The sequence below is a fragment of the Eucyclogobius newberryi genome, unplaced genomic scaffold (assembly GCF_026437365.1).
Source record: "Eucyclogobius newberryi isolate DKJ021-1_F unplaced genomic scaffold, fEucNew1.0.hap1 SCAF_149, whole genome shotgun sequence".
Lineage (NCBI taxonomy): Eukaryota > Metazoa > Chordata > Actinopteri > Gobiiformes > Gobiidae > Eucyclogobius > Eucyclogobius newberryi.
This window is the reverse complement of record NW_027315778.1, coordinates 183,666-202,128: the sequence shown is the minus strand read 5'-3', so window position 1 is coordinate 202,128 and position 18,463 is coordinate 183,666. Positions and strand designations below refer to the sequence as shown.

Here is an 18,463-nt window from a genome sequence, read left to right as displayed (position 1 = left end):
AAAAAGAAGTAACTAAAATGAACAACATGAGTCTGGTGAAGATGGATGGACTTAAAAATACAGAGGAGCACTGTGTCAGTTACTATTGATGCTGACATCACGCATTGAATGAAGTGTCACAACTCAAAGTATGTTTTTTGTAAACCAAACAACATTATAAATTTAAGATAACCTGTGAAACTCTGGTGGGCTGGAGTGTAGTACGGAACCTCCACTTGAGAAGCTCCATAGTGCAACTGAAACCGTGAAAAGCAGATCATTAAACCACAGCTGGAAAACAAAGTGTCTTCTGTAGATAATGAAAAGAGTATTAGTGTGGGGGCAGCCACTAGAATGAGGATGAATGTTGGTCCAAATGACAAGAGGTTGCTTAGAAACATGAGGCCCATGGCAACTCCATAGGACCCGAGCAGTGAGAGGACGCACTGGCCTAATTCAAGAAGGGCTGGGAGGTATGGGCATCCATAATACAGACTCTTTATTCAGTGTAGTTCCCCACGAAAAAAAAACATACCTTGTTTTTTCTGTGAGTAATATTATTTATTTATTTTTTCGTCTGCAGCAAAAAGAGTTTAATGCAGAGCGTGAATTCCATGTAGATTCAATGAACACTTGCTCTTTGCTGGGTAAAAGGGATTCCAATTCAAATCATTGCGGATATGTGAAAACTCAAGGCCGTTTAAACTAGGTCTTAGATGGGATTACACCACGTGAGCTGATTTGTACAGTTGAACAAGTCCTTTTCAAATGACATGATTGATATGGATTGACGGACAGATTCCCCACGCTCACTCTCCTAAACTGTTTAGGATGAAGTCATTGTGCTCACTCCAGACCACAAAGTCCTCAATGTTTTTAATGTAGCTCTCCTCAACTCCCCGTTTGATTTGACAGAACCATTTGAACAGTTCTTTAAAAAATAGATGCTCGAATGACAAAACTAAATATTGGAACACCCTGCAATTGTGCAAGTTCTCCCACTTTGAAATTATGGGGGGGACTGTAACTTTCCACTGTGAGAGACAGAATCTAAGTATGATTTATATTTTAAATACTTTTTTGTATTTTATTGCTGCAAATAAGTATTTGAACCCATGTAAAAAAAACAGGTTAATATGATATAATATTACAATTACAGGTAGGTCAAAGGTCTCCTGTAGTTCTTGACCAGGTTTGGCCCACTCCTCCACACAGATCTTCTCTGGAGCTGTCAGGTTTCAGGGCCGTTGCTGAGAAACATAGAGATAAGCTGCCTCCAAAAATGTTTCAGGTCTGGAGACTGGCGAGGCCCCTCCAGAACCCTGATATGTTTCTTACACTCCTTGGTTCTCCTGGCTGTGAGCGTCAGGTCATTGTCATGTTGGAAGACCAAGCCACGCCCCATCTTCACTGCTCTGACTGAGAGAAGCAGACAACAACAGAGCGTTGCCCGCTCTGTTGTTGTCTGCGCGGACCACGGCGCGGGCCACAACGCGGACCACGGCGCGGGCCACGACGCGGGCCACGACGCGGGCCACGACGCGGGCCACGACGCGGGCCACGACGCGGGCCACGGCGCGGGCCACGACGCGGGCCACGACGTGGACCAGTTGTTGCCCTGCGCGGCACTAGATCATACACTCCTAACTCATTCTGACTTCCGTGAGTTATGATCTAGTGCCGACCCAGCCGGTCTGCATGCTGACCAAATATGAGCATCTGCAAACACGGATGCGCCCGTAGGTAAAACGAAACCTATCAAAAGTGCAGCCATTTTCATATCTTACGATTCTCACAGATGATTTTTCCCGCAGCTTTTAGATTCTCTCTCACAATTTGAATTTGAAACGTACGGCCAGAAAATATGCCATAAAATGTTTAAGGTCCATGTTTTGAAATTCAGGTCGGTCGGTTACCGGAAACACACCATTTTTTTTATTTTTTTTATTTGAAGCAACATAACATACAAATAAATTATAAATGATGTCTGTCAGTGGAAATTCACCTATTTCAAACCCTTCCATATTTTCTAAGTGGGAGACCTGGGTGTTGAATATGACACATTTCCCTCACTGTATCTATATTGTTCTGGAAATTGAGAGTGTAGAGTGTTAACAGGAATGGGGAACGAACCATTCCCTGAGGCACTCCCAAGCTGGTTTCTGAGACACAGCTCTGCAGACAGTACTGTGTCTGGTTTGTGGGAGAGATACTTCACACACCACTGAACCTGATCCATTCTATTGATCTTCCCAGACGCACAGAATTGATGCTATTGAAAATCCTTGTAACGTTAAAGAATGTGAATTTCAGAGAAGCACCAGGAGCGTCCACGTGTGCCAAGGTCCTGTAAAGCAGTGTTAGCCAACAGTTTTTTTGTTGAAAATCAGACTCCTAAACAGGAACCTACAGAGCTGCAGATCAAGGGTTGCTAGGAAACATTAGGTTTTACGCTTTTCTGACCATTTTAGTCAGCATAAGCTTTATCCAGTGGGATGTTGTGATTCAGATATACTGTAGAATAAAGCCGTTTCCTCACCGTGATCCTCATCAGATCTCAAAACTAAGGCTGACTACCTTTAATGCCCATCTAAATCTGTACACCTAGTTTTTGACATCTTTAAAAAGAGTGCATTATTTGTGAGACAGTTTTGTTTGCAATGGCGACAAATAGTCTTATACAATCCATGACCAAATAATGTTGGCTCTACATAAGGCAAGGCAAGTTTATTTGTAGAGCACATTTCATACACAAGGCAATTCAAAGTGCTTCACAGCAGGAAAAATGCATTCAAATCACAAAGAAATTACAGAAATACAATAAAATTAACTAAATTAAAAATTATCAATCCAACTGATTTTCTAAACTAATAAAATCACAAACAAAAGAGAAGAGTGCAAAGAAAAAATCCTTTTAGTCATATGCGCAGCTAAACAAAACAGTTTTTAGCTTAGATTTGAACATTGTCAGAGTAGAAGCCTGTCTCACATCTTCAGGAAGACTGTTCCAGATTTTAGCTGCATAAAACTGAAACGCAGATTCCCCATGTTTTGTCCTGACTCTGGGCACCAGCAGGAGGCCGGTCCCTGAGGTCCTCAGAGTCCGAGATGGTTCATATGGCACTAACATATCCAAGATGTACTTTGGTGCTAGGCCATGGAGAGACTTGTACACAAGCAGAGCTGCTTTAAAGTCTATTCTCTGAGCCACAGGGAGCCAGTGCAGAGACCTGAGAACAGGACTAATGTGATCATACTTCCTGGTTCTAGTCAGGACCCGAGCAGCAGCGTTCTGGATGTACTGCAGCTGTTTTACAGCTCGTTTGGAGAGACCAGTGAGCAGGCCGTTACAGTAGTCTAATCTACTGGAGACAAACGCGTGGATAAGTCTCTCTAAATCTGGTTTTGACACTATATTTTTGATTTTGGCAATGTTTTTTAGATGGTAAAAAGCTGCTGATGTTATTGATTTGACGTGGCTATTAAAGTTCAAGTCTGAGTCCATTATTACCCCCAGATTTCTAATTTGGTTTGTAGGTTTTAGAGCGAGACTCTGGAGGTGACCGCTAACACTTTCTCTTTGTTTCTGTGGGCCAAAAACGATTATTTCAGTCTTGTCTGAGTTCAGCTGGAGAAAGTTGTTTTGCATCCACAAACTGATCTGTTGGATGCAGTGACAGAGTGAATCTACTGGTCCATATTCACCTGCCGATAGTGAAACATAGATCTGAGTGTCGTCTGCATAATTGTGATAGGACACATTTTCACTGCGTATCAACTGACCCAACGGCAGCATGTAGAGGTTGAACAGAAGGGGACCCAGGACTGACCCTTGGGGCACTCCACAGGTCAGGGTCATGTGGTCTGAGACACAGCTACCAATTTCAACAAAGTACTTCCTGTCTTCCAGATAGGACCTTAACCAGTTTAGGGCAGTGCCAGTGATGCCCACCCAGTCCTCTAGTCTCTGTAAGAGGATCCCATGATCGACAGTGTCAAAAGCAGCACTCAGATCTAACAGAATTAAGACTGAGGCTTTGCCCGTGTCAGTGTTCAGGCGGATGTCATTTGTCACCTTGACAAGAGCAGTCTCAGTGCTGTGATGAGGTCTAAAACCTGACTGAAAAACATCAAATGAGTTGTTTATTAAGAGGAAATCTGTGAGCTGTTGGTAAACAACCTTTTCAAGGACTTTGCCCCAAAATGGCAGATTAGAGATGGGCCGGTAATGACTCAGTACTGCGGCATCAAGACTGCTCTTCTTTAGGAGAGGCTTTATGACCGCAGTTTTCAAAGACATTGGGAATGTTCCAGATTGAAGCGACATGTTAACTATGTGAGTGAGTGGTGCTAACAAACTGTTCAGCACAGACTTTAGAAATTTGGTGGGTAACACATCAAGGCAGCATGTAGATGAACTCAGACTGGTGATGATCTCATGGACAGTTTTGTCAGTTACTGGTGCAAAGTGAGTCAGCTCTAAGTGTCTTGGTGGTTTTAGGGTAATTTTTTGCATTGTGGGATTTATAGCATTTTTAATGCCCTGAACTTTGTCATTAAAGAATAATGCAAACTCATTACACTTGGATGTGGAAATGAGTTCTAACGGCAGCTGAGCTGGAGGGTTTGTTAATCTGTTTACTGTGGCAAACAGGACACGCGAGTTGTTACTGCAGCTTCCAATTATTTCAGAAAAATATCTTTCCCTAGTTCTACATAAGATTAGGTTGTACATATTCAGCTTTTCTTTGTAAATCTCTTTTTGAACCTGGAGCTTTGACTTGCGCCATTTCCGTTCGGCCCTGCGGCACTCCCTTTTCTGTGCCCTGACCGAATCATCATTTCTCCACGGCGCCTTCTGCTTATTTTTAACCATTTTAGCCTTTATAGGGGCGATGGTGTCCAGAACATTCAAAACACTAGATGTAACAGAGTTCAACAAATCATTTACATTAGAACATGAGACATTTTCGAAGTTTATCATTTCCATAAACAGTGCACCTGTGCCATCACTTATGTGTCTCCTCTGAACAACTGCAGGACCAACCGGAGGTTTGGGAGAAACAGACAGGTCAAAGAAGACACAGAAATGATCAGACAGAGCAGCATCGACCACATTAACATTTGAAATATTTACCCCCTTTGTAATTATGAGATCTAGAGTGTGTCCTTTGCTGTGGGTGGGGCCTCTCACATGCTGAGTAAGACTGAAGGTTTCAAGGACAGCATCAAGCTCTTTAGCGTTTCTGTCACAAATATTATCAACATGCACATTGAAATCACCTGTAATGACCAAACCATCAAAGTCTGTGCATATGACTGAAAGCATCTCAGTAAAATCATCAATAAAACTTTGGCAGTGCTGGGGAGGCTTGTATAAAACAATGAAGAGAATGGATGGAGACCGTTTTAGCTCCATTTTAAAGGATACATACTCAAATGATGAAAACACCCCAAAAGACAACCGGCGGGTAATTATTTCATCTCTAAAGACAGCACAGACTCCACCCCCTTTTTTGTTTTCTCGTATTTCAGATTCAAACTTAAATTTGGGTGGAGCAGATTCTATCAGAACTACATTTCCTGTGTTTTTGTCAAGCCATGTTTCAGTTAAAAACATAAAATCAAGATTATAAGAAGAAATAAAATGATTAATTAAGAGAGATTTGTTACATAAGGATCTGACATTTAGTACAGCAAGTTTCAGACTAGTTTCAGTGAGACTGGGCTTTATCTTTTCACAGGGAATATGAATCACATTTCTCAGATTGGGCCTGACTCGCATTTTGTTTTTCCATCTGTGTGATGATGTGACTACAGAAATAGCACTAGGGGGGGCTCTTTTTACATAGGGCCCCGGGTTGGTTTGATTTTTAATGTGACAATAAGTCCATGCAACGCTGAGACCCAGTGCATCCTAGCTATGGGAGATACCAGGTGAGAGACGAGGGGGGATGGTTGGTGGGGCTTTTGTTGGTGTAGTCGGCTTGTGCAGGGAAGAGTTGATAAGTATTGACATAGCCCTTGCTATATTGGGCGTGAGTGGAGCCATCTTAATGCCTGATTTGATCAGACTTTCAAAATGGCTGGGAAGGCCCATGGGTGAGAGTGGAGATGAGAAGGAGAATGAAGAATCTTTAGTGGGAGTAGATGTTGCAGGGGGAACCCAGGGCTGGTGTGAAGGCAGGGGCGATGACAGGGATGTTGTTGGGCTTGTCACAGATGGGTCCAAGGCCTTTGAAGATTGTTCCTTTGCTGGAGGCGGTGGAGGTGAATGTGGAGCAGCTGGAGCTGAATCCTTTGCTGGTGGTGGTGGAGCAGCTGCTGATGAATCCTTTGGTGGAGGCTGAGGTTGTGGTGCTTTTGATGTTGAAACATTGGCTCGGTCTCTGGCTGATGGAGCAGGAATTCTTCTCTCATTCCTCTCTTCTCTAACTATCTGCTCAGGACCCTGTCCAGGCCCAGTCCAATGCCTCAGAGCGTGGAGCAGGTTCTCTGTCAGCACCCTCACTCCACCTCTGCATAGGTGGGGGCCATTTCTCTTAAACAGGTCCTCTCGTTTCCAGAATAGATAGAAGTTCTCAATGTAGTGTAGTCCTCTCGGGGGACACTCTTTGGACAGCCATGTGTTCAGCTGAAGAAGCCGGCTAAACTTGTTTATCCTCCTGTCGATGTTTGGAAGAGGTCCACTTATGAATGTTTTGATTTCCATTTTATCAAGCACGTCGAATAACTTCAAGAAGTCTTTTTTCAAAACTTCAGTCTGTTCCCGCCGCATGTCCACTGCACCCACGTGCACAATCAGCTGTTTAGCTCCTCCATGCTTAGCCATAATATTTGGAAGGAGTGACGTTATCTCAGAAACAGTGGCGCTTGGAAAAGAATGTGTGTTTATCTTTTCATGCGTCACGTGACTTATCGCGCCGTCCCCAACTAAAACAATGACCTTGGCTTGTGGCACAGATCCTTCTCGCTGTATTTTAGCCACGTCATCTTTCCTTTTTTCATTTAATTCCATCTCTGAAAGTGGTAAAAATCTGTTTGTGAGCTGTATTTTAGGTGACTTCACCTTATCTTTGTATCGTTTAGGCTTTGCTCCAAGTTTGTTCCAAGAAACAGCCTGGTCTTTCTGGTTTTTAGACAGTTTTGGAAACGACACAGAGTCACTGCGGTTTAGGTTGAAAGTAGCAGTTTTTCTTGTAAAAAGTGTGCTCTTCTTACCGTCGGTTGACACAGGAATGGTATCGTGAAGAACTTTTTCAGATTCCAAAACAAATATCCGTGTTTTCAGCTCATTAATTTCTTGTTGATATTTCCGACAGCGTTCACAGTCTTTCTCCCTTCTTCTCCCGGACATGTCGCTGGCGTCAGATATGTCGTTAAAACTGGAAAAATGTTCTTAAAATCCTTGGTTTACTTGAAAAAGTCTAAAGCAAAAATGTTTGGAAGACAAAAACTGATTAAAAAGCAAAATAAATAAGGAAAGCAGCGATAGCAAGCGGAGCGAGCGAAAAAGCGTGTGCACTCTTCGGAAGCAGTATTGCAGTACATAAGCGGTGTAAGGTGAGGTGCCAGACAATGACGACATCATAGGTAGAAAATGTGCTACATTTATTCTCAAATTCAACCTCTGTGTTATTTACCACAAGAAACTCAACAAAACACCATCACAGAAACTCAAGCTGAATCACAACACAAATGCAAAGTGGAAAACTGAAAATATTACAAAGACACCCACGAAACACTGAACACTGCAAAATAGGAATGTCTAAATGAGTTGATTTCGTCTCGTTTGTATTTGTGAAAAGCTTGGGAAATTTGGCTCTGTGATATTTCCTGTTTAAATGATTCTTTGTAGAACATAAGTCTGAGATGGACTAAATATGTTGGTCAAAATGGCTCTATTAGCATAGCCCTTGTGTTGCCTAGCGGAAACAGAGATGTAGTTTGTATGTTTTCTGCTTAATCACTTTTATAACTCACACAATCACCACTTAGCATTGGCTTCTATCCAAGTTCTAGGGTTTTAGGAACAGGTTTGCCAAACAGGTCCTGACAGAGCTGTGTTGGGAGGAAAAATAACACTTGGTTTCCGAATGCAGACATCTGTTTGAATTGTGACCAAAAGGTATATCCACAGGAATTCATAATATAAATCCCCTTTAATATACAAAACCGCTACATATTTAAGGGGTCATGTGCAAAGCTGAAACCTCTTTATGGGCTTAGTGTGAATGCATTTCCTCACAAGGTGTTTTGTCATAGAAACATGATATAATAGCTGACATCGGTTCATTCAGGAGTGTTTTATAGTAACCAAGGTTTCAAATGTAGTCATCGGGTTTGAATGTTTTAAAGTACATTTCACTTTTCATCCAAACGAGTGATATTCAGTCTCCAGACCTGTTTCTCCATCACAAAACTTCTTCTCAGCTCAATATAGACAATTTAACATGATGTAAACGAGAAAAATAACAACCTGGAGTATCTTCAAGTAGAAAGTAAAAGTACTGCATTCATCGCAAACCAGAAAGTAAACGCCAGACCAAAAGAATCTAAGACAAAAGCGCCATATTTGACGCTTTGCCCTAGTATCACTTGGTTTGAAAGTAAGTATGAAAAACTAAAAATAGATTTGTGAAAGATAGAAACAAGTTAAACTAGTTCTAGTAAGTGACAGCGAGAGTGAGAGTGGAATAAACGCAAAAAATAAAACGTTTTTGCCAAACTTTACAACATTCCAAAGTAACATCTCAACATAGTGCACCTTTAAGTATTTATTGACTTTACGATAACAGTTAGCTAACAGTGAGCTAACAGTGAGCTAACAGTGAGCTAGCAGTGAGCTAGCCAAGTGATTTAACTCTTGCCGTAACCCCTTTTCAGCAGGGCACACTTCTGCAGCATTTACTTTGGCCGCAATGTCAAAAAAAGTCAAATCTAAAATCTCTTCATATGACGTGAACATGAATAAAACTCATTAAAACCATATACACCCACGCTGGGAAATCCCTTTGGCCTCCGTCCTGCTCGAGTCCCCGTCATCCAGAATATCTCTACAATAAACAAATACAAAACATGTTCGAATGTGCTGTTCTAAAGCCATTGGTCGTAGAATCGGTTGCCGTTTTCAGCCAGTCTGAAGCAGTTGTCGATCAAAATGCAATATAAATAAAAATGTTTTTGTGAGGTCACTCCAGCCCGAAGCCCTCCGCGTTGGAGATGGCGATGGTCAGTTTGTGCTTGAGCTCCTTCCTGGTGCGATATGGCGGCAGGCAGATCTGGTTAAAACACGTGTGAGAGATGGGCAACCTGCCAGAGACAAGAACAAGGGATATTCACGTTAAACTGTATTATTCTGTGAGGTAAGGCTTTGCGAAAGGAATCAAACCAAGTGCGTTCACTTTCTAGAATTGGATGATGGGCAAGGGCCTGAGTAACTGTGTTAAGTCCACAAATATTGAATCTTCTCATTATTTGCTTGGAATTGGCTCCATAAACCTGCAATAATATCTAATAATGTAACATATAGTTTAGATTTTGTAACATTAGGTTTCATTTGGCTTTTGTGTGAATTTTGTCCTTAAAACTACAATCACGGAGCAGGACGGGTCAGGAGTGAATATTCTCTCCCGTGTCAGACTCTAATGTCAATGCAACTATTCGAATAGACCATCAATTATATCATATATTTGTGCATATTTAAGATCTATATATATATATATATATATATATATATATATATATATATATATATATAGATATAGATATAGATATAGATATAGATATCTATTGTGGGGTCATTGTTTAAAGATTTGTCCAGTAAAAGCCAACACTATATAACTAATATCTCTCATAATCTTCATCATCAAATCCAACAGTACATGTGTTCAAACCAGGCTCTGATTTACTGCATTATTTGTGTGGTTATTTGCATTGAACCTGCTCTTGTACCTTTAAAACCGCCATGATTCTCAGGATGAATCTGTGCTTTATGGACTTAAAAGAGCTCACACCAGCGCTATGTTTGTGAAGAGGAAATATATCATATATATAACATAGTCAAGAAAGAGTAAAAGTACATTTTGTATAATAACATGTTTGATTTAAATTATTATGACCCGAAGATTTCCCCCCAATAATAAAGTGACCATAATGACCATAATGACCATAATGACCATAAAGCATTAATAAAAGGATCAGTTTACACAGCTTTTATACAACCTTTTCACTCAAATACAAATAAACTGGGCAACATAGGATTACATGCTGCTCTGGTTCTAATTAGCATTAGCCACCAACTTACACTTTGAATAATGAAATGAAATTGAAATGAGTATGATAAAATAGACACATGTATGTCATCAATCTGCACATAACCAACATAAACACCATGATTCTTATAAACAGATTTAAAGTTTAACAAACAACAACATCCATTTGCTTTTATGCTCTAGAAACTTCACTGTGGATGTCGTTTGATTTGATTCTGGCCATGTGGCTGTGGTCGCTCCTCATCTAAAGCCTTCACTCCTGGAAAGACCACGCTTCACTTGAAATGAGTGTGTTTGTTGTAAGACAAGTGCACGTGTGCAGTGTGATGTACACACTGAGCCACTCGCCTGAACCTGAGCCGACCCGACCCACTGACACTTGTTGGTGTTCACAGTGCTTTATCTCTCTGCGACGCATGTGTCAAAGTTTATTTAATGGCCATGACTTTAGAGTGAACCTCTATAAAACTGGATTCAGCCTTTAGACAGGACAGTCACTGTTATCGCCACATCAGCAACTGGAGCACTTCCCCCAGAGCCACAGATGAACAGGATTCAGGCTCAGTTTGACAAATAAAAAAGGATTCATTTTTGGGGTTGATGCTGGAACCTGTGTCGTTGTAACTACAGGTTGTTACACATTGTGATAATGTTCCACAGTATGTTATACGTGTTACATGTGGTTATGCGGTGTAATACATGTTATTACAGTTGTTATACATTATTACAGTTTGTTACTCAGGGCGTCACATTTGGGTTAGGTGTTATAACAGTGTTAACATTTATGTAATCAGGTATATTTGATCAAGTTTAGTATTTTACCAAACTTAACTTACTGTATCAAAATGTATACAATATAAAATATCATTGCATCCCTGCAGTGTTCCACATTCTTATTGAGTACAGGAGTATTTGCGGGGCTGTTTTCTTTCTGTCTAAAGTCAGAAAGGAGTGACATACCAGTCAGTGGAGACATCGATCTTGGAGATCTTGAAGTTGAGGTCGGCCATGCCCCCGACGGGCACGCGGTCACTGCCTGTGGTGAAGTGCAGCAGTTTCTTCTGCAGCTCCAGGGGGAAGGCCAGCACCACGTCCCAGAAACACCTGCAGCACACACAGAGGCTCAGGCCATGGACTCACGGAGGCAGGTTTTACAAACGCATATCCGCTGCCCCTCCTTTCATAAAAAGTATCATTTTTGTAAATATATGTCCGTCCACACACACCCGTGTAACTGCACTCTTGAGTTTTGGGTTTGTTAATAAATCCTGTACGATTTTTATGAATTCATTTTGGGAATATTTATTCGATTCAGGCAGAACATCTCAATATCAGGGCCGTCAAACACCTTCATGTTTGCTAATGAGGTTATGATGGGAAATTAAGTTTTTAAACTTGCTGTAAAATGTCCAGATGCTTTTGGTCATTTGGGCCAGTGGGTGTACACTGAGTGAATGGGTGAGTGGTTTGTTCTTACAGTACTGCCCATTGGAGGTAGAAAACACTCTATAAATCTATATAAATGTCAAACCATTTATCATTTTATCATTTATTTGTAATTCTGCCATGAGGCTATCTTTGACATGAAAATAGTGGAAAATGAACAACGTCCCTATGACGGAAACAATACGTTACAAGCCATCACGGTGGTGGCACGGTGGCGCAGTAGTTAACACATTTACGAGTCCTGATTCCGCCTTTCCTGTGCTCTGGTTTCCCCTCCCATAATAAACATGGCTCTATAAAACATGATGACTTTCAGCTTAACTCTGGAGAAAATTCCATCTGAGCCGTTTTAAAGCTTAGGGACTCTAGAACACAACCATTTCATCTGATTTACTGACAGATTAATGCCCCAATATTTAGCGCAGCTCCATTTGTCAGTGCAGTAGTTTGGTTGTGTTTCCGAGAGGCCGCAGTGTTTGTGTGCACTCTGAACTCAAGAATCAAAGTGAACTTCAGCACAGATCACAGTGTGAGTGTGGAGAAGAGAAGATTCTGGGCAGCTAACGTTAGCACACAGCCTGCTAATGCTGTTGTCAACAACAATATGTTGGATTATATTCTCTGAAAACAATTGTATGAAGTCAGGATTAAAAGAACTCTCGCCATTATCATTATTATTATTAATTATTTCATTTTCCCCCAATTTTTATGAACAAAGTGTACATCTAAATAATGACACAAGTGACATCAACCAAACATAAATACAAACAAAAACATGGCAGTTTTAAATTAAGCCTGAATGCTATTTTTTCCATGTGTCTGATGTGTCGTTGTCCCTCATTCACCCTGGAGAGTTCCATTGTTGAAAAAGATTCAGTTGTTTCATCTGGACTCTGTTTTTGGAATTAAAACGTTTCGACTTTCATCCAAGAGTCATTCTCAATCTGCGAATCAAGACCCGGAACTCGGATATTTATCCTACTCTGAGTAGGCCCTGCCCACCGGGCGGGACTTCCTGATAAAGGGAGGTTTTTTTCGTTTCACTTGAAACTAACCCTCTTTGTTTCAAACTAGCTTCTTTGTTTACTATCAGTCCTTTAATGGGCTATCAGCCTCCTATTTTCCCTGGCTCACTCGCTCTCCTTTTACCTCTCGTTTACCGCTCCAGGGATTCAAAATTCCATTATATACGACCTGAAGGTTGAATCTTAAACCACCGTTTTCTTTTGAACAAACATTGCCTCTTTAACTCTTTCAAACCATCTTTTCTCCTTTAGAATCTTCACCTCACTGTCTTCTGGTTTGTGGCTTTAAGATGAAGATGCACGGCGCTCTGGGGTCCTGAACTCCAGTGTCTTCTGTGCTGATAAAGCCTCTTGTGTAGTGGCTGTTTAATCTCACTATGTGGCGCTCTTTACAATTTTCGTCTGCTTTAAATTAAAATTGTAAAGAGCGTTACAGCCTCAGGTTACAACAGGAGGCTGGTAGCCCATTAAAGGGCTGACAGTATACAAAGAGGGTCACCATATTTTCCGGAGTATAAGTCGCACCAGCCCAAAAATGCATATTAGAGAAGAAAAAAACATATGTAAGTCAGACTGGAGTATAAGTCGCATTTTTGCTTGAAAAGCATTTTAAAATAATAACAGATCAGAGAACATGATGAATAGGTGTACATATGTGACTCGCCACGGCAATTGTCGGACCATGTCGGCCTCGGTGAAACTGAGAAAAACAGCATTAAACTTTTTTTCCCCCAAATTTGTGATTTTCATTTTTTTGCAGAATGTGCTAGTTGAAGTTATGAATAAGCCCCTGTGTGCTTCAGATAACACTATTGGTTGTCTTAAACGTATACATTAAGCTGTTAAAAATGTGGAGTTTTGGGGTCTTTTTCCTGCTCTCCTGGGGGGTGTCACCTTTTTCTAGCCAACGTATTGTTTACATTTTCCACCAATCAGCTGTGATCCGCATGGCTACAGCTGCTGCTCCTTGTTTTCCTCTCATTACTCCAGACCGTCTGCAGAGCACAGTCTTCAGAGCTTACATTTCCTGGACTACATTGCAACGGAACTGTTTACTCTGGTACACTTTTACTTTACTACTAAATTATTGCTTTAACGCTGTGTTTTTGTCTCGTGATCACTTTAGAATCTTACTTGTCTGCTCCGGTGGAGCTAATGCTAAGCTAACATGTTGCTTCAGTGCACTCTGCAATACGGGCTTAATGTGACTACTTGCTGTTATCACCATGTTATCGGGTTATTTTTCGGCGTGGGTTGGCCCGTGGGTTGTGTGGGTCGTGCTTTGTGTGTGTTTTATGGTGCTAAACCGGTTGTTAGCGCCACAGCCTGGAGCTAAACGCAGCTATTCGGAGCTAAGTTGTAAGCTAAACTTTGCTATGTTATCGGGTTATTTTTCGGCGAGGGAAGAGAAAAAAACTACAACTCCCGATACCACTTCTGGTCACGTGGCTTACGTACGTTGCACGTCACGCACGCACTGCGTCACTCGAACCAATCACGCGCTTGCCTGGCCATTATCAGCTTCCTGTGTGTCTCTCTGTGCACGGTGTTGGGAGAGACAACACGCACAGATCATCAGATTATCAAGCGAGCATACATGAAGACCAGGGTTAACACTTTGGAAGACATCGCTGAGGTTAGTTTATATTATTTGACTACTGTAATGTGTAAACATTAGCCTGGCAAAACTTCAGTGCTGCTCTCTGCTTAAGATATGTTTCTTCTGTTCTCATTTTTTTACAGTGTCGCCCTTGTCATCAGGGAGTGGAAAACAGCTCTCCTGAGTCTCACCTCAATATCCCACAGCTTGTTGGAACGGCGGATGGCAAAGTGTTTGTCAAGAACTTGGACTGGCAGAAGCATCTGAGTCCCTTCTTCAGACGGCTTCCAAAGATCAAGAGTTATCAGCACTTCAGGTATTTATATTGAAACTCTCACATTGTGTTAAAAAAAATAAATAGTTAATGAGTGTTTTATGTGAAATAGTTAGCCATTTCTTAAATGTCCTGTTATTTGTTTACAGCTTTGATGCCAAGAGCCGAGAGTCACAGCACAGAAGAGTGCACAGACGAAGAAGAGGATGAGGATGTGATCTCTGATGTAATTGGACTCTGGTGGTGTACATATCATATCTATTTTCTCATATCTCATATATTCAAAGCCATGGACCCGTTGCAGTTCGTATACCTGGCCCTGGCATCGGTTTATAAGAGTTCTTCTATTAAGAGTGTTTTTTAAACTTCCTATAAGTTACTGTCCTTTCCCCCTGTATCTACTGCGTTGTAACATTAAAGGCTATCTTATCTTATCTTTTGTTGTTTGTGTTGAATCATTCAGTGCACCATTGTTGAATCACCTGTGAATTATGTTTATCGACAAATGCAATGAACCCTATTCTCATTCTGATTCTTTGATTCTATTCAGGGCCTTTTGTAATCCAAGTATTTCCATTTTAATATAGTAACTTCTAATTCTGATTCAAGTCCAGTTACCATCAATAATAACACTCCTCTTGAGTCTTCAGTGACAGCTGTAGGGGGAGGGGCTGTCAGTGTGACAGGGGGAGGGCTTATCTCAATGAGATGCAAATGAGCCCCGCCCCCTGTGACTCTGGGCTCACTCAGGTGAGGATCTTTGGAAGTCGTTTTCTCAGTGAATGGGTTTGAGAGTTGTTTACATTCAAATGACCACAACTTACTCAAATATTATCAGATCTACATGAGTGAGACCACACCAGTGAGAAAGCTTTGAATTCACATTTTCAGAATATGTTAATAACTCAAAATGTCTCCGGGTAGACATGTAACTGGATTGGCCACGGTCAGTCACATATGCTAACGTAACACCTTCAGCTTAGAGCCTAGAGCGCCCTCTTATTGTCAGTGTGAAAATAATCAACATGTGACATGTGGTGGCTGGTGTGAAAATAACAAATAATACCACATATAAGTCGCTCTGGAGTATAAGTCGCACCCCGGCCAAACTATGAAAAAAGGTGCGACTTTTAGTCCGGAAAATAAGTAAAAAAAAAAAAAAAACTTTTATCAGGAGGTCCCGCCCGGTGGGCAGGGCCTACTCAGAGTAGTATAAGTATCTAAGATCCCGGGCGCAGATTGAGAATGACTCTTGGTTGTTTCCTCCAAACATGTGATTTTGTGGTTTTCCACTGAGAAGTACATATATATATATTAATTTTCAGTGAAATTAAAATGACCCTCTTAGGCCACAGTCAGAAGCTGAAAAGAGCCCTAGAAATAGGATTTCGTTCCCACAATCTGGGCACTATTTTTTGAAACGTTTTTCTGGGGCCCAAATATATGAAGAATCTTCGACAAAAAGTTCTCCGCGAACAACCTTGCAGTATCGATTTAAAAGAAAAGCTATAAGTCTAAATATAAGTAACTGAGCACTAGCAGATCGTTGATAGAGTTGTGCCACCAGACCTAGAATTTATGAATTTTGAGCAAAAAGTCAAGATTAAGATTAATAACTGAAACTTTGGGAATGTGAAGTGGGGAGTGCTACTGATGACTCCAGCAAAGATTATTGTCCTAGCCTCAATGAATATGGAATGACAGGTTTCTAAAAAGTTGTGAATTTCGAAAATTATGAGTGTTTTTACTATGTCTGTATTTCTAAGTCAATTAAGATAATGGACTGGGACTTCAGGAATGTGTAGAAAGTAGTAATGCAGATGACTTGGGGAAAAAAATACTATCGCATGCCAAATGGTTACAAGATGACAGGCTACCAAAACGTGGTATACACCTCAATATGTCCAAATTTAGAGGAAACTGTCAACTTTTGGGAAGATTTTCTCAAATACTGCAAGGTGGTTCTCGGAGAACTTTTTGTCGAAGATTCTTCATATATTTGGGGCCTAGAAAAACGTTTCAAAATGTAGTGTCCAGATTGTGGGAACGGAACTGAAAGATGCAGCTCTCTGACTGTGGCCTATTTCTTTCCCTTTTTTGTAAAATAATTAGTAGAGCGGTTGCCTGAATCAACAATCCATTTATATATATATATATATATATATATATATATATATATATATATATATATATATATATATATATATATATATATATATATATACATATGTTTATATTATTCCCCTTGAAAGCTCAGATGTTTAAGCTTTGACATATATTTAAATAAAATAATTACATTGCTTTGTTCCATTTCTTGGTTTTATTTTCTTATTACCTTTAAAAGTCCTGTTTCTCCAAACTAAAGGATTTGTTCAACTCAAATCTTATTATATTCTGTTCTTATCCAGACTGTTATCATATTCTCTTCTTATCCAGACTGTTATCATATTCTGTTATCCAGTCTTTAAAATCTAAAATCTGCACTGTTAGGTGCATAACCTTGGTCAGTTTAAGATTTGAACATATTTGTTTAGTTTGTATGTTTTGATTAGTTCTTTCTATGTCATAAGAACAGATTTCACCCAAGGATTCTCCACCTCCTCCAAATGACTCAAGCGTCTGTCATCTGCAGTAAGGCCTGCACAGGAACCCCCGGCAGCACATTACTCTCAATGTGTTTCCACTGAGCTTCATATTCTGGGTCACACCAGCAACGCTCTGATCTGAACTGAAACAAAGACATTTTCAGACAGGCCAAACCCCCGTTCCTATTCAGAGTTGTAGAGTTTTGAATCAGATACAAGGTTTTCTTCCATCCCACACAAGTCTTGATATAGTTTAATTCCATTCATCAAAAAGCCGGTTGGGGATGGAAACTGGGAGAGTCTGGAACAGGTGAAGAAACCTGGGCAAAACATTAATTTAATGGTTTCAATCCATTGTCTTAGATTTAAGTATGAGATAAGAGCTCTGAGAATAGAAATGGGTCTATATGAGGCACACTCGAGTCGGTCCTTCCCCTCTTCAGGCAAGAGAGATATGATGGCGTTTTTCCAACTAGGAGTTTTTTTAAAGGCCCAGTTCAAACATGTTGAAAGCAAAGGGATAAGTGTTTAAAGCGTATACCAAAGATTTATTGTTCTTTAGAAAATTAGGAGCTGAACTAACAAATACAAGGTGCAGTCAAAAGATGGCATAACAGGCAAACTGAGGGAGTCCAAAAAGGAATCTTCTTTAACTCCAGAGATTTTAGAGGACATATTTAATAGCATATAAGGATAAAAATACTGATTGAATTTGTTTGGTTATATTGCAAAAGAATCATATTTTAAACATTCACTTGAGGACTTCTTATTAGAATATACTTGCAGACAGACACAATTCAACATGTTTCCTGTGTCATTTTGATTAACAATGTGCGGTCCAGGAAAACAATGATGTGAAGTGTAGTTGGAGATGTTAATCACTAACTTGGGTTCGGGAGCAGGACCACGCCTCAACCTCTGACTTCCCCAGCAACCACACCTCCACTCTTTAACCACGCCTCTAATTACCCACAAGGCCTATATATGCACAGGCCAATCCCAGCATCTCTTGTTGTCTCTGCTCTCTCGACCCCGCCCTCCCACCCCATGTCTCTATCATCGTCACCCTTAACACATCACCATCCATGGAGGGGGGGTTCTGAATCGGCTGGGCTGATCACCCGAGACAGAGCCCCCATCCTGAGTCTCTACCCAGCCAACTCTCATCGATCTCTCATCGATCTCCCATCGATCCATCATCAATCAATCATCACTATTATCAATAAACATTCTTTCGTATTTCATTGTTGTGGCGTGGTCCTTGCTAGTGAAAGTGAATT

At 40.7% G+C, this 18,463-nt stretch overlaps 1 protein-coding gene across 1 annotated transcript in view; it reads right to left on the bottom strand.

The window, feature by feature from the left end:
* Positions 1–7,606: 7,606 nt before the first annotated feature.
* The window catches only part of hectd2 (HECT domain containing 2), a 184,946-nt gene continuing 174,089 nt past the window's right edge, over positions 7,607–18,463 (bottom strand). Inside the window, exons 21-22 of the mRNA XM_072445444.1 lie at positions 11,214–11,357; positions 7,607–9,291 (exon numbers count right to left, since the gene is read on the bottom strand). Of these exons, the coding sequence (XP_072301545.1) occupies positions 9,171–9,291; positions 11,214–11,357 (265 nt within the window). The 3' untranslated portion in view covers positions 7,607–9,170. The remainder of the gene's footprint in view (positions 9,292–11,213; positions 11,358–18,463) is intronic.